The sequence below is a fragment of the Thunnus maccoyii genome, chromosome 11 (assembly GCF_910596095.1).
Source record: "Thunnus maccoyii chromosome 11, fThuMac1.1, whole genome shotgun sequence".
In the NCBI taxonomy this organism is placed as follows: Eukaryota; Metazoa; Chordata; class Actinopteri; order Scombriformes; family Scombridae; genus Thunnus; species Thunnus maccoyii.
In genome coordinates, this window is record NC_056543.1 from 26,169,568 (window position 1) to 26,185,017 (window position 15,450).

A 15,450-nucleotide genomic window follows, 5' to 3' on the forward strand; every position below is an offset into this window, starting at 1 on the left:
GGTTGTATGGTAGGCTATACTGTATAGTGCAGCCATGTGTAATCAATTTCTTGCCTTTTTTTCTGACAATCATACTTTTGAACCTAAGCAACCTGCTTTGGTAATGCTTTATTTAAGTATTGCTTGGCTTTAGGACCAATTATTTTGTGCACATACATATAGTTCGGTGTATTGTAATCTGTACAGTCAGTGTTTAGTGAATCATGAATACTACTAGAATTTCCTTTATCTGTCATATCAGAAAACCCTCCCACTCTGGCTGCATACAAATTCTCTCTTCATTTGTTTGGACTGTCATATAAACTCCAATTAATGTACCAACACGCTACAACATCTTAATCATAACCAGTTAACATACACTGTACACACCTATGGAGGTAAATTCAGGGGAATTTTTGTTACTTTGGAAAAATGTGTTGTTTGGATTCACTGAGTAAGACAAGAATATCTATTCACAGTTCTATTAACTTGCTTATTATTTTTACCAAATTTTATATTCACAAATCCAAATTCTTAAGCAAAAAGCCAAATTTTTTCAGAGCTGACTGTCCATATCAAACAATACATTTCTTCAATATCTGAATGTACAATCTGTGTACAATCAAAAAAGCTGTTAAAACGTATAACCACTGTAAACTTTACAAGATATTTATTTAAATATTTATTTTTATTACTACCTGTAGTCCCCCTTATGTGTTTGTGATTATAGACTCAAATTGTATTCACAAGGTGCTTGGACTTGTTTCAATAAAGAAAAAAAAAAAAAAATTACATCCCACATATGATCGTTTCTGATTGGCCTTCAGCTTCTATGACGCATCACCCAGCACCTGCGCAGAAGCGCGGCGGACTTTTTGTTTATGTTTGAAATTGACTCAGCGGCGTTTTCACGGTATTTTTAATAACTTCACAATGAGGTTTCTTTGATCAATTCACGGTCGTTATCAAGAAAATCTGTTTGCAAGACGCAAGTTCTGCCGCCGACTAGCGTAAGTTTTGCTGTAGAGTGAGAACAAGTAGAGTAACGTGCTGTACCCAGTGAGCATAACGGTAAGTTAGCTAATCACAATTCAAACAATTCAAAAATTTTCTTTGAGATTGCCAGCTAACCTCGTTGGTTAGCTGTTTTTGGAGCGCCAATTATAAAAAAGTGACGGTTCAAGAGCAAAACCTAGGTACTAACTTTAACTTTATACGAGCAATGTAAGTTACGCGTTATATAGGCAGACAAGCTTTCTATTTTGACGTTGGTGTGTGGCTAGTTTGACTCAATCGGATAGTAATATTAATAGTAATAATAATACTAATAATGATCATGACAACAACAATAATAATACATTTAATTGGTACCGCACTTTTCATTCATAGTGAAACTCCAAGTGATCATCACCCATCGAAGTCAGCGTTACATGCCATCAGAGGACAATGCCACCTTCAATGACTTCCAAGCGGGCTTCAGCTGCAGCATCAAAGATAAAAAATAAGATGCACAGTGAGTTTGTCATACTACAACCTTTATCTCTCTCAGACATTCACAGAAGGAATATTTGATGTGAAATTATTTTCATGATATAATTTAACACTGTGATGCTTCTTCTTGAACGCACCAGACACCTCCTCCTTCTTCAAGGTCTCTTTGAAGACCAACAACAAGGCCTTAGCTGTTGCGTTGGAGGCACAGAAGGAGAGGAGCAGGCAGCTGGAGATGGAGATTGTGTACCTGCAGAAACAAGTGGAGGCCCTGTGCTTTGAGTTGGCCACCAAGAAATACAAGCACAGGAAACTGGTTGGTTTGCATTATCACCAAGGCATGTTGGTGTCATTTTAGACCATATGTTGGTTTTAACGCACAGAATCTCACAATTAATTTTGTCTGTTCACAGCTCCCCATCTTGAAAAATCTCCATAGCAACACTCTGCTTCACTTGGACATGGTGGCTGACCTTTTCTCTGACAGTGTGAGGATCCATCTCAATATGTTTTTATGGCATGTGTGATGCGATAAATAAGTTTAACTTATGTGTATCCCAATAAGATGTGAGAACTGTGAGAACCATGATAAGTTAATGGGAATTTTGTCAGGATAGGATTATATGGAAAGATAATAAACATTAATAGTAATTATTGTCTATCCCTACAATGATGTCTCAGGCTGTGAAAGTATATATAACCTTTATCTAATCAGAGATCTCATTGAGATCAAGATCACCTTTGTGCAAGAGACCTGAGTACAGCCCAAGTAATGGTTACAGAGAGAAAACACAACAAACATAGCCAGTTACATACAAACACAAACAAGCGTATGATATTTATCTCCTGTAATAAAATGTGAGGCACAGTTGTAAACTGCATCAAGTTGTTTTAAGGTGGAATGAACAGCATGAGAGTACAGGATATCTTCATAGTTCAGCACAGACATGATGGTCCATTGCACAATGGCTTTTGTTCCATTTTTATTTTAGTTTCTGTGCCAGTTGTTTCATATGGGATTTAAAAGTAAAATAAGTCTGACAGTCTTAGACTGCTATCTAATCAAATTCACAAGTATTTATAAGATTGAACGATTGCAGATACAAATGCCCTGAAATGTCAAAATATACCAGGCATAACCTGTCATTGTGACTGTATTCATCCACCCACAGGATCTCCCTAAACTATCTGACAATTACAAGTCTGATGACATCAACAGTGAAAATCCTCCAATCAGAAGGTGAGGTGTGTCTCAGATTGAAATGTACTTTGGACCAAAAACTGTTTCTTAAACTGATTTCTGTAAATCACATCTGATATTTCTTTCTTTCTGTCTTGCTATCCCTTCCCTAACTCCCTTTATAGTCTTCCAGATGAGTTACCACCTCAGCCAGAAATGTCAAGGGAATTGTTGTTACCCCCCCAAAAGATAACAGTGGATGTACCTGAGAAAAACATGTCTGCAAACGTCTTCACTATCCAGAGCAGACTCAAAGAATCCACTGATCTCTGCAATAGTAGGGGGATAAATATTTTGAATTTTTTGTGTTTTAATCATCATCAAATAATTTGCTGTTATCTTCCCTATGATACTGATGTAGTGTTCACTGTAAATAGTAATTTGTATTTTCTATTTTCCGTAACAGGTGACACAGTCGATGAGAAAAGACATTCAAGCAAGTATATACAGGCTCGCCAGACAGGAACATCCCGTCAGTCCAGCAGCCTAAGGGATGAGGTAGAGAGGCTGTCGATGATATTCTCTCAGCCTGGGTTTGATGTTAAGTCAGTCAACTGTCTCCAGAACAGTCAAACCGCTTCTGTCGTCAGCACAAGTGAAAAATCCAAGCCATCTCTTTCTAATGATATTGACCTTCCTAGCAGTTCAGTCAAGGAAACTGGACCAGACCATGTCAACAGACAAGAGAACACTGTGCTTATGAATACAACAATGGAGATGACAACTGTAAGTAATGCTATTGAAATAGTCACTGTGGAAACCAAGGCCAAAAAAACAGGCCGCTCTGGCAAACCGAAAAGCAAGAAGAAAAAGGAACAAGAAAATGGGTCAACTGTGGCTGAAAATCCACAAGTGAGGAACTCCACAGATTCTAGGTTGAGTGAGGTACAGAGTGCACCCACTGAGACTTTGTTACAGACAGATGAACATGCACTAAAGGATTTTGCAGAGCCGGAAGTTATTGAGTCTCAGTTACTAAAAACACAGTGTAGCAGTGGTATCACCTCTCGCATTCCCAAACTGAGCAAGTTCGGAGCTTGCAACCCTCAAAAAATGTCAAAGGACATATTCAAAGACCATGACTCTACCATGTCAAAGACAGAGTCCTGTGACATTGTCTTACCAGACCTGGATGATTATTTCATGGATCCTGAAAACCACTTTTCCAAAGCCAAAGAAAGTGTGAAATTACCACCAGAGAAAAATATTGCTGAAGAGGCGAGATCTAAAATCAAATGCAGGAGGTCCAAGACCAAACATAAGAGGATGTCATTTGTCACCAGGAAAACTTTTGTGACCTTGCCTTCGTCATCTCAGGAAAGTGAGAACAGTCAGTCCAAATTGGAATTGGTCCATAACAAAGTGGAAGAAGAAGTTAAGGAAAAATATGAATCACCCAAACACCAGGAACCACCTGAGGAGTTTCTGTTTAATGCAGATGAGGTCACACATCCAGAGACAGAACATGAGAGCCCTCCTCCCTCTATTAGCAATAAACTACAGAGCAAAATAGTGATGGCTACAAATTCTGGAGGAAGTCACAAATCAAGATGCAGAGAGACATTTGTAATCTCAGTGGCCAAGGATAGCACCTCATACAACAGAGCGTCACCAGAAATTGTTCCCATTGAGCAGGACTTTGTTTCTCATACAGAATCCAACTGTGAGGCAGAAGAACCATCATCAGTCATGGATGCAAGTTTTGAAAGGCAGCATTCAGAGCCAAATCTACACAGACATAGAGGTAGAGCCTTTGTTGAGGAAAAACAGAGCTCCTGTAAGCGTCCTTGGGTGGCCACTCAGGATTCAGGAAGCTTTCAAGAGGACTTGAGTAGCAACGAGAACCATGACGAAGTGCTGCCGCTGGACCAAGTCTCCACTGCAGGTACAGAGGTTCAGAAACCTAAAAAACCCAGGAGAGAAGAAACTGGCCGATCCAGCAAAAAGAAAGCCGTGCGGAGGGAGGAATGTGTTGATCATTCAAGTGACAAGAAAAAGAAGAAAAAATGTAGCCGTGGCAACACAGGATTCAGGTCTGGGGATGGAGCATGTTATCTTCAGGACGCCAACGAGGCCTTACCTCTCCATGACAGTGCATACATGGATGACCCTGAAAGAAATAAAGAACAGTTAGATGATTTACAAGTGGTTGACTCACATTTTGACATTATTGAAAATGATAACAGCTTTGAACATTCATATAATTCAAAACCCACCAAGTCAAAGTCGAGGATGGTTTGGAATCCTGAACAGTATAGAACGACATCCAAACTGCATACACCAGCAGAAACTAGAAATACAAGGGAGACGTTTGTTGTCTCTAGGCGGAAAACTCAAGACAGTGTTTCACTAAACAACACGAGGACATCTAATGTGTCAGTCGCCTACAGTCACAAGGTAGACACCAGTGATGAAGCAGTTCATCAAAATCTGGGAGACCTGCTGACGGATGAGATGCCACCATGGCTGGCCACAGATGACAGCACTGTCGACACTGAGGTGGGCTCTTTACTCTATAGTCCCAAAAGGAAGACATCAGGTTGGATGAGAGTGATTGAGGAGTCTGCTACCATCACAACTGAAGCCTCTCCAGGTGTGGTATCCTGTATACTGCAATTTTTTCGCATGAAATCTGTTACTATGCATATTTCAACTGCCACAAAGATGACAGAGCTTCTAGTGTGTTGAGAAAATATGTTGTCTTATCAGATGTTGTTTTGTAAACTGATTGTGTCTGTTCATTCCTTTGTTGGGGCTTAATTTGTTAAAGAAGCCTAAAAAAGCATAAAAGTAAACTTTGGTCTAATTTATTGTGTGTTGCAGTTGGAAGAGTCTTAACATCACTGACCAACACCATTACAACCCCAGATATGGAAAATAGAGGGAGAACCAGGAGACGAAATGGTGTCGTCAGTTACAAGGAGCCCACCCTCAACAGGTGAGGACTTCATGTCTGTAAACTTTGGTGACAACTCTATTTCTGTATTGTTTATAATATAAACATCAGAATATAACAAGCCATCAGCAAAAATGCATTCCTGCACAGACAAATAAAAGGCATATGAATTTATTGCATTATTTTTTTTGAACAGCAAAATAAGGCGTGGAGATAAATTCACCGACAGCATGTTTTTGAGTTCTCCGGTGTGTAAAGACGGCAAGAAGAAGAAGAAGAAGAAGCAGCAGAAGAAGCCAGCGTTGGAAGAATCCCTTTTGATTGACTGATTTTTTTATTTTTTTATTATTCATTTATTTATTTAGTTTTTTTAAGTTGCTATTTTTCTTTAATGCTTGAATAAAGACGTTTTTAATCAGTCTTGTTAATCAAATTAAAATGAACTACCATTTTTTGCAGACAGAGCATATACCTTGTATGTGTTTGGGGCACCCAAACCCAATATACACATTCCACATTGCAGACACTGTATGTTCTGATAACCACTGTTTCCCAGCGATGGCTGGTTGACAACTGTTAGAGATTGACAGTAGGTTGGTCATAAATTATTCAGTCCAGGCTGTTCACCTGAGAAGTTGACTCCACATCGCTGTTAAAGGCTTGTGTTCCCTGTAAAGGTCACCAGATTCAGTCTAGTATGACTGGAGCCAACCATGTTTAGGGTTTAGTGTTATCATGTAAAGTACTGTAACATCCTGTTTTTGCTGTATAACAGTTTGCAGTCGCACAGAATTGTGTGGTGAGTACAAATGCTTGCATGTGGAATTTCTTATGCCAGCCATTGTTTTTTGTCTTTCCATTAAAAATGTTAGTGCAGAAGAAATCAAATTGATTCTGTTTTTGATTTGCTGTGTAGTATCAGTCACAGATGTATTTTTAAGGATGACTGTAATACTGGACAATTGTTTTATTGTTGGTAGCTCATTGTGTGGGCCCAACAAGGTGTCAGGTTCATGACCTGGCTACATCATACTGCATCCACAGCAGTAAATTAACCCCCTTATCTGTGGTCAATGATGTTATGTAAGCTACCTTTCCTTGCCGCCAGTACATCAATTAGTTTCACAGACTTTCCACTTTACTCAGTTCTTGTCAGAAAGTATTGAAATGTTTTCCTTTGCAGGAGTCATAGATGAAAAGAAACCATTCAGAAAATGGGGGCAAGGCAGCTGAAAAGAAATGTTGAGGCTCTTCTGTGAGTGGATATTAAAACCCAGAAACTGTTACGATATGGTTATGAAGTGTATTTAAAAGGGTAACTCACATTTTTTCTAATCTCAGGGGTGATTACATTGGGCAGAAACTCAGAGAGAATTCTTTTGATCCCAAGGGAAAGGGGACCTCCACAGTGCTGGATGACCTGGTAATAACACAGCATTAGATTGTCTTTACCAGAAGCAGTGTTGGTCATTGTGAATAAATATTAACTACCACAGATGCAATTAAAGGACAGGTTCACAATTTTTCAAGCTTGTCAAACAGTTGCCTATATGAACACAGAAAGAGGTTTTCCTCACTGCAATCATTCCTCCTTTTCGTACTGGCTGTTAAAAGATCCCCTTCAAATGTGCTTTCAGTGTAAGTGATGCAAGCCAAAATCCACAGTGTGTGTGTAAATACATTTTTGCACAGAGGGAGGACTGTGGATTTTGGCCCCCATCACTTACATTGTAAGTGTATTATGAAGGGATCTTCTAATGGTCAGTATGAACAGGAGGAATAATTACAGCAAGAAAAACCTATTTCAATGTTCATTTGGCCTCCTGATTGTTGTTTTAAGACAGACTTAAAAATTGTGAACCCGTTCTTTAATTGGTTCTGTCATTTGTGTGCATGTTACAGGCTCACTATGATCTTGCCATCAGTGTTGCCCTTTGGTGGTTGGACAGGGAACAGGGACGGGATGCGTTTGACAGAGACATCATGTAAGCTGTTTGTATTTAGACATAGTTGTAGTCTGAAGTTAACATTGTTTTGGATCTTTATCAGTTAGCCCAAAACTCTGAACTGCTGGTGGATTCATCTCTACAAAATACTGTACCACAAAATATTTGAAATTCAACTTAAGACCCCAGTGCTTCCAAAAACACCAAATATGTCGAACTGAAAGGGGGGGGGGGGGGGGTGGGAAAACAATGTTGCACAATATCTAGATTATTTCCATTTTATGCAATAGTGTAGTTATAAAAAAAAGGTGGTATTTGTGAATATATGTGGGAAATAAAGACATTTAACAAGTTCGACTACACTTGATAGAGGTTTATGTAGCTATATTGAGAAAATGAGAGGGATTGTGGCAGAAGTGGACTAGGTAACCACCATGGACCCTTACCCAGGAGAAAATCCAGGAGAAAACCCTAACGCTTGACTGGCTTCACTGGTGTTTCTGAGGCTGCATACATGCCCACTGTGTGCTCACTAGGTCCACTTGGTAATCCTAAAATGCAATAAATCCTCTTTGATGCCACAGTTTAGGAACATCTGGGAGCAGCTGAGACTGAACCAGAATGAGATGAGATGAACGTTTCTGTAACTGAACGGAGAATTCTCACCTATAACTCCATAAAGACTAGAAACTGTAGATAGTGGAGGATGGAATGAGATTGCAGCCTTGAGTATTTGAACCCACAACGCTTCCAAGAGATGACTGTATATGAAGCTGTCTAAGCTGCGTTGTATGAATCTTCTACTAACTTTCCCCTCTGCCACAGTGGAACAACAAGCGTCTCAGGAAGTGCCCAGTACCCTAACCGCTTAGAACGGGAAGCCATGATCTTGTCATCCTTTGCTGGGATGATTATGGTAAGAGTAATTTATACATTAATGTGGGTTTTGTTAAAACACAATTTCCTAATATGCTTGGGACATCTGTACCTTTAAATAAAACCTAGTCCAAACCAGGAGTGTAACTGCGTCCTGCAAAAATGCTGGGGTCAGGGGACTAGGGTGAGGTGGGATGGAGATTTAACTGGGATGTATATCTCACTCTTCCATATGTTCATTTTCAGTTCCATTTTAAAAAAATTTTAACATTAAGATTGGGCTTAAATTTGAGTGACTGTAAGTAGATACGTCAATAATAGCCCTGACTCAAAGAGAAAAGTGCAATCTGAATTCAAACTCATGTGAGAAATATTGGCCCAAACAAAAGACTCTTTACCTTCCTGCTTAAAACCCCCAAAGACTTCCTGAGATTAATCTCACGCAGGAATCAGAATGTGTTTAACTGCTATAATGTAATGCTTTTTGATATGCTAGTTTCTAACCATTGCACCTTTTTCCTGATTTAGGATAGTCTGCCAGTGGAGGAAATCTTGGCTCTGTATAGGTGTAAACCAGCTGCCTCATACCCCAACCAGGAATCCAAGGTACAACAATTGTCCTGGCTAATGTGTTACAAATACAGTATGTGGATAGTTTTGACACACTGTTGTGAAAGTGGCTGTCCATGCTTTTGTATCGTCTTTGTTGTATAATTCTGCTAAAACTTTGTCTTTTCAACCATAGGGTGCAATTGTCTATCCCTTCACTCTATCCTACCATCCATTTGCTATGCTTGGCTCGTACAAGGCCGTGCACCACTCCAAGAGGCACAGTAAGTGTGTATGCATATTAAACACAGTTATCTGGTATTATCTAATACAGTGGTTCCCAACCTTTTCTGGCTTGTGACTCTTAATAGCCAGACGATGCACACTCACACAGGTTGCATATGATTGTGAGCTGTTCAACCAAAGAATAATGTTGCCTTATGATATTGTTTCATTTAAGCAATTTTTAGAGTCCTAAACAGGCAAAACTGATTTGAGGCCAGAAAAAAACAGCATTTGCACAGCAGAAATAGTCTTTCTTTTTAGCTGAAGGTTCATTCTGACTTTGGAAGTAGTAGCTTGACAAAAAAATATATCATTGAGATCACCAAGACAACTGAGAAACTATGAATGCTGAAAAGGGCAATGATATTTGGTTGAAAGCTTTGGAAACAACAAATAATTTGGACCTTGTTTAGAGAATTTTTGTCAAGCTGCTTTTCTTTCTTTCCTAATTTATTCCTATCAATTGTGATTTATTTTAAAAACCTTGAAAAACTCATGTAGATCAAAAGTTGAAAAGATGGCTGTCTGAGAGGGCAAAGACCAGTGCCCCCACCAGAGGAGTTTCAGTGCAGTCTTCATCATCTTCATCCTCTTCTCACTCCTTTCTCAGTGTAAGTAGCCACAGCATCTGAATTTCTGCAGTTTTTCCATTTCTATTTTTGATCAGAATATTTGAGTGGAAAAGGAAATCAGAAAATGTTGACAACAGGAAAGAGCCTTGAAAAAAATCTTAATAAAGTTGGTGTGATTGAAGTCATGAAGATTTGCCAAAGAAGAGGAAGTTTTCAGAACTTTATCTTGGTTTAAAACATGCATGAAAGGCCTCTACTGCCACCCTGTGGATATAAACAGACATAATCTTAACCCAACACCTCTTCTTCTCTCCTATTTCTCACTCTCAGGACAGCACTGAGTGTCATGAGGACAAAGCTGAGCACTATGAGGGTTCACAGGAGTCTCTGCAAGGCTGAAGTCCCCCTGAAGCAGCACCTCCTGCAGTGTGTTTCTGTCCTCATGATGGTCCTCATGTCTATTTTCCACAAGGAAAAAGTGATTACAGTTTACCACTTTTGCTGCCTTTACTTTATAAAAACAAAGCTTGATTATTCTGTTGGATTTTGCTGTCATTAACAAGTGTTATTGCAACATTAAAGATGATGATGGTTGTGGCTGATTATGTGTTGTACTGATGATCAGTGGTGATGAAGCATATCACGGTATCACTAACTAACTCATTATCAATACACAGATATTGACATTCTTCTATCTAGACGCTCGGGATAATCATTCACCGCAGTTTCAAATTCAACAAATAGTTAAAGGCCGTTGCTGTTTTGTGATGACTTCTGACATTCTACATGGAAAGATTAATCCACTTGATGACGGATTAGTGGATAAAACGTCTCTGCGATGCCCATATCAATAAAAAGGGCACTGTGGGTCAGTAATTTGCCTGGTAGGACTTTTGCAGTGATGATTCAGGGATTTTTGCTCTATGCCCAGGATCAAGACTTTTGGCAGCGATGCCAGCGTGTTAAATCCCTGCTCATTGAAAAAACAGCTAAAGTGGGATCTGCTAACCTTTTGATTGAGGTTTATATAGAGGGGCTCTCGTCCTGCTTTGTGAGACCACCATTTTCCGTAGGTGACTGGCTCCAGTACTCTTTGCAGGATGAGTAGTAAGGTAAGAGTGTTATCATGTTTTCTGTCTGTAATGATCTTCATAAACCAGTGTTACGGTGTACAGTAGAGGAGATTAATGTACGTTTTAGATCTGTTTGGATAAGGCAGCAGTGTCCCAGAGTTGTTGAAACTGTAATACAGCTTCAACAACATCATGAGTGGGTTGTGGACTGCAGTACGCACTGAGAAACAGTGTCATGAAATGGTGGCTGTTGGTCATTTTTGACATGATACTGCAACAATATTATCTAATTTATCAGTATTTAATGAGCTTGTTACTGTGAACTGTGACAGTTCGTTTCTTGCTTTGATCCCTTTCTGCTTCCATCTTCTCTCCTGGACCCAGATCATATTTTATGAGGACAGGAACTTCCAGGGTCGCTCCTATGAGTGCGACACAGACTGCCCGGACATGCACCCACACTTCAGCCGCTGCAACTCCATCAAAGTAGAGAGCGGCTGCTGGGTGCTGTACGAGAAGCCCAACTACACCGGCTACCAGTATGTGCTGACCAGAGGGGAGTACCCAGACTACCAGCGCTGGATGGGCTATAATGACACCATCCGCTCCTGCCGCACATTCTCCTATGTGAGTTAACATTTTGCCTTCCATGATTCTAGACTACAGTATATGGATTTAGCTGAGTGATTTACCTATATGCCATTTGTTCTTACTGAAGAACCAGGAAATCCTTTCAAAAAATGTATGTTTAAAAGATTTATCACTGAGATGATTTGTGATTAGGTTTTGTAAGTGTGAAACTCAAAATCTAAATGTTAATCCTAGTCAAAAGAATGAAGGATAATCAAAGACAAAGTAAACTAGAAGGCTCCTGCACTGATGCTGCTCTAACTAACTGTACTTCACTGTATTTTTTCAGACCAGTGAGGGCCCCTACCGCATGCGCATCTATGAGCGGCCCAACTTCCAGGGTCAGATGATGGAGTTCAGTGATGACTGTGAGTCAGTGCAGGATCACTTCCGTAGCCGTGACATCTACTCCTGTAACGTGATGGACGGTTACTGGACCCTCTATGAACACCCCAACTACCGCGGCCGTCAGTACTTCATGAGGCCTGGAGAGTACCGCAAGTTCAGTGACTGGGGGGCCACCTGCGCCACCACCGGGTCCTTCCGCAGAATCACAGAGTTTTAATCTCATTTGAATCCACTGATTTTGCTTTTTAGTTTAATCAAAAACACATTTCCTCCTTCAAAAAAACATTTGTGGAAACTAGTTATGTTAATAAAATAATGTGTCTTATGATACAATGAGGAGTGGGATGTTTCATTTTGTTATGATAAGACAGAGAAGGAGGAGACTGACCTGACATATCTATATGATATGGTTTTAAATAACTAAATAAATGGATCTCTTGTAAACTATTTTCCTTGTGCTTGTGAATAAATATTTTGGTATTGACTGATTCAACTAACTGCCTCATAAAAAAAGGTTAATTTGGGCAAACAATCATCTTTGGACATGACAGTATCAATATAACTATTATTATTTCATTATAATCCTCAAAATACTATTTCCCATAATAACTAACACTGTTTTAATCTGATCATGAATTAAAGTACACTAATGTTGTTACACTAAAACTGTTGTGTGACCCTAACAGTAATATAGACACCACACTGCTACACACACTTTCTAATGACAAAAAGGAGACACTTTAGTATCACAGAATTAAATATTTGAAATGTATACTGTCTTAAGTTTAAGCACTTATATGGTTACAGTTGTTATATATCTATCTGCCCATGTTTGCAAAAATACTTTTACATTGTACACCTATACTGAGTCCCAATTTAAACAAACACAAGATTGGTAAAAGAGCTCAGCATTGTATGTTCCAGCGCCTGCCCATGCTGTGGCTCTTGCTGGAAGCTGTACAGTGTCTGTTAAACCCAAACAGAGGATATGACAAACAGGAATGGGAAGACTCAGGTAGAGTCTCTGCTGACATCAGGCCTCATTTGAATAACAGCACACATGGCAGTACCCTCTCCCACAAGGTGATGTATATAAAGATGCAACCTCCAGTGTTCAAAAACACAGGAGCAGCCATTATGGGAAAGGTTTGTGTCTCATTTTACATTACACATGATATTAAATTGATGTACAAACAAGACTTTCTGTAAATCACTGTGGTTTACACTGTGAAGTGTCAAATATGAGCCAACTGTGAGAGGTTGCCTTCTTTTTCTCCATCAGATCATCTTCTACGAGGACAAGAACTTCGGAGGCCGTCACTATGAGTGCATGAGTGACTGTGCTGACCTGCACTCCATGTTTGACAGCTGCCGGTCCATCCGGGTGGAGAGTGGCATGTTCATGATCTATGACCGTCCCAACTACATGGGAAACCAGTACTTCATGAAGAGGGGAGAGTACCCTGACTACATGGGCATGACAAGCTTGAATGACTGTGTCAGGTCCTGCCGCATGATCCCCACGGTAAGACCTTCTGTAACAGTGACAGCTTTTTAAAAACATGTACATAATAAAAGACATAAAGAGGTAAAACACCTGAATTTGATCATAAACAGACCAAAATCAAGCACCAAAATGTGGCTTCTGCTTCTTGCATGAATAGCAAAGGGGTTTATTAATTTATTTCAGGACTATTTAGGCAGTCTATCCCCTAATATTGCAGATTAAGTGAAAATTTAAGTATGAAATAAAGCAATTGAAGGGAACCTGAGTTTACATTCAGACCTTTATCATGTAGAGAACTCCATTTTTACACAAATATACACAAATAATCTATTGGAAATGAAAATTTTGTCAAGGTAGTAGTAGATATATAAAGAAAAACACTACATATCTATCTAAAATAATGAAAAAAGGTCACTTTACAGTACAGTTTTATGAACTAAACCTTTTACTTAAATGTGAGTTTTATCAGAACTGAGTTATCAAAAGTTGTATTGTCAAGTCAAATTTGTATTCTTAAATGAGCAGATTTTACTTTTAGAAATTTCGTCTGACCTCCCTGTCTGCTTTAGCACAGAGGCAACTTCAGGATGAAGCTGTACCAGCATTTCGACATGGGAGGTGAGATAGTGGAGCTGGGGGATGACTGCCCAAACCTCATGGACCGTTTCCACATCTCCAACTTCAACTCCTGCAATGTGGATGGCCACTGGCTGATTTATGAGCAGCCAAACTATAGGGGACGTCACTACTACCTGAGGCCTGGCCAGTACAGGAGCTTCAACGAGTGGAGTAGCATGAACTCCAGGGTCGGCTCCATCAAGCGTCTCAAGGATCTCTAAAGACAGAAGAACGGTTCTTGTGAAATGTCTACTCTTTGCCTTGTTTCACACGCTGAATAAAATGGCGTCAGTGCTCAAGTGTATTCAGTTTTGTTCTTGCTCTCTGCGTTTGGAGGGCATGTTTACTCATGAGGATGTGACAGGGTCGTGGCCTGACATCCTGACTCTCATCAGAAGCTTAAATAAAATACTGCAAGCGCTGACACTTACCACATCGAGACTCAAGCGTTATCTATTGTACAGCTGAAGGAAAGTCTTTCTGCTTGTCCACCTCTCACTCAGTCTACTTTTCACATGTCAAGTAAAATGAATTTAAAACTGAAGATCTTTAGACTTAAGGTTCAGAATTTATTCTTGACTTTGAAAACCGCAGTTGAGAAAACAGTCTCATCACAAGGTCAATTTAGTAGCTGTTATGCAGCTTTCAGTCATTTCACATGATCTTCATCAGCAGATGGAGTTTGCCCAGTTGTCATGGAAAGAGTAAACCTCAGCTTTTAAGCCAGCATGGATGAGAAATCCTTAAAATGCTCAGAAAAAACACCACAATTCTGCAACTACTGCTGATAAAGATCATGTGATATGATCAAAAGCTGAACAACAGCTACCAAATAGACATTGTTTTCTTAAACTTTAAATGTTTTTGGACATTATATTAGCAAAGATAGAGTATTCTATCAATGACTGATTGCAACATTTCAAAGTTTTTACTCTTATAGCAGATTGCTATAACAGTATTTGTGTATTTTTTGACACTGGTCAATGAAATGATCCCACCACTGAACACATCCACCAGAGGGCAGTGGTAGGGAGTTTGTGTTATGTTACAGATAACACAAACTAAAATGCTGTTGACAAAAAAGACACAAATACTCATTTGTACCCAGCTGTACTCAACTGTAAATTAATAGGAGGGTTTAAGTAAAGTAAAATCATATCTTGCTAATTACTCAGCTTACTAATGTATATAGTTGGTGGGACACGTTCCTGTCCTACTAATAACCTTATTTGGGCATAAGAATATTACATTTTACAACACAAGAGTATAAAAACTAAAACAGAATTCAGATAAAAGAGAACAAAGTTGTAATGTGACATCACTGTAAGGTAATACTGAACTTTGGTAAACTTAGTAAACTCTGCAAATGAACGTAAGTCTTGAAGTTAAAGAAAAAAAAATCCATACCAAGAAGTCCAGTGGTGCCAAAATCATCCATAT

The 15,450-nt window shown here is 39.3% G+C and overlaps 4 protein-coding genes across 6 annotated transcripts; all 4 read left to right on the forward strand.

Moving 5' to 3' along the window:
* Positions 1-816: 816 nt before the first annotated feature.
* Positions 817-6,025, forward strand: sgo2 (shugoshin 2). Of its 3 annotated transcripts, none has more exons than XM_042426892.1 (9): positions 817-1,050; positions 1,369-1,492; positions 1,611-1,786; positions 1,884-1,958; positions 2,643-2,710; positions 2,836-2,987; positions 3,117-5,303; positions 5,534-5,648; positions 5,803-6,025. In XM_042426892.1, exons 2-9 carry the CDS (start codon positions 1,426-1,428, stop codon positions 5,933-5,935), a joined length of 2,973 nt encoding a protein of 990 aa, XP_042282826.1. In that variant the 5' UTR covers positions 817-1,050; positions 1,369-1,425; the 3' UTR covers positions 5,936-6,025. The 3 variants fall into 3 exon arrangements, with proteins under 3 accessions (XP_042282826.1, XP_042282827.1, XP_042282828.1); XM_042426893.1 differs by having other exon boundaries at positions 817-989; XM_042426894.1 differs by lacking the exon at positions 817-1,050 and adding an exon at positions 1,099-1,175.
* Positions 6,026-6,595: 570 nt separating this feature from the next.
* Positions 6,596-10,439, forward strand: LOC121907370 (uncharacterized protein C2orf80-like). Its single transcript, XM_042426895.1, has 8 exons — positions 6,596-6,861; positions 6,948-7,029; positions 7,509-7,591; positions 8,378-8,468; positions 8,957-9,034; positions 9,174-9,261; positions 9,764-9,873; positions 10,165-10,439. The coding sequence occupies exons 1-8, from the start codon at positions 6,821-6,823 to the stop codon at positions 10,231-10,233; spliced, it is 642 nt and encodes a 213-aa protein (XP_042282829.1). The 5' UTR covers positions 6,596-6,820; the 3' UTR covers positions 10,234-10,439.
* A 91-nt stretch (positions 10,440-10,530) lies between these two features.
* Positions 10,531-12,291, forward strand: LOC121907373 (gamma-crystallin M2-like). The gene is made up of 3 exons (XM_042426897.1): positions 10,531-10,946; positions 11,292-11,534; positions 11,827-12,291. Exons 1-3 carry the CDS (start codon positions 10,935-10,937, stop codon positions 12,100-12,102), a joined length of 531 nt encoding a protein of 176 aa, XP_042282831.1. The 5' UTR covers positions 10,531-10,934; the 3' UTR covers positions 12,103-12,291.
* A 654-nt stretch (positions 12,292-12,945) lies between these two features.
* LOC121906557 (gamma-crystallin 2-like) lies at positions 12,946-14,231 on the forward strand. Its single transcript, XM_042425455.1, has 3 exons — positions 12,946-12,968; positions 13,119-13,410; positions 13,962-14,231. The coding sequence occupies exons 1-3, from the start codon at positions 12,946-12,948 to the stop codon at positions 14,229-14,231; spliced, it is 585 nt and encodes a 194-aa protein (XP_042281389.1).
* The last annotated feature ends 1,219 nt before the right edge of the window (positions 14,232-15,450 follow it).

What these genes read in the sequence shown, in the direction of transcription:
- sgo2 (XM_042426892.1), top strand. Translation starts at nt 1,426, where the DNA reads ATGCCACCTTCAATGACTTCCAAGCGGGCTTCAGCTGCAGCATCAAAG. An exon ending in GATAAAAAATAAGATGCACA is followed by an intron (nt 1,493 to 1,610) that starts GTGAGTTTGTCA and finishes TGAACGCACCAG; the next exon opens with ACACCTCCTCCTTCTTCAAG. An exon ending in AAGGAGCCCACCCTCAACAG is followed by an intron (nt 5,649 to 5,802) that starts GTGAGGACTTCA and finishes TTTTTTGAACAG; the next exon opens with CAAAATAAGGCGTGGAGATA.
- LOC121906557 (XM_042425455.1), top strand. Translation starts at nt 12,946, where the DNA reads ATGGCAGTACCCTCTCCCACAAG. An exon ending in GCAGTACCCTCTCCCACAAG is followed by an intron (nt 12,969 to 13,118) that starts GTGATGTATATA and finishes TACACTGTGAAG; the next exon opens with TGTCAAATATGAGCCAACTG. An exon ending in CCTGCCGCATGATCCCCACG is followed by an intron (nt 13,411 to 13,961) that starts GTAAGACCTTCT and finishes TGTCTGCTTTAG; the next exon opens with CACAGAGGCAACTTCAGGAT.
- LOC121907373 (XM_042426897.1), top strand. An exon ending in CCTGCCGCACATTCTCCTAT is followed by an intron (nt 11,535 to 11,826) that starts GTGAGTTAACAT and finishes GTATTTTTTCAG; the next exon opens with ACCAGTGAGGGCCCCTACCG.
- LOC121907370 (XM_042426895.1), top strand. Translation starts at nt 6,821, where the DNA reads ATGGGGGCAAGGCAGCTGAAAAGAAATGTTGAGGCTCTTCT. An exon ending in AGAAATGTTGAGGCTCTTCT is followed by an intron (nt 6,862 to 6,947) that starts GTGAGTGGATAT and finishes TTCTAATCTCAG; the next exon opens with GGGTGATTACATTGGGCAGA. An exon ending in GCACCACTCCAAGAGGCACA is followed by an intron (nt 9,262 to 9,763) that starts GTAAGTGTGTAT and finishes AAACTCATGTAG; the next exon opens with ATCAAAAGTTGAAAAGATGG.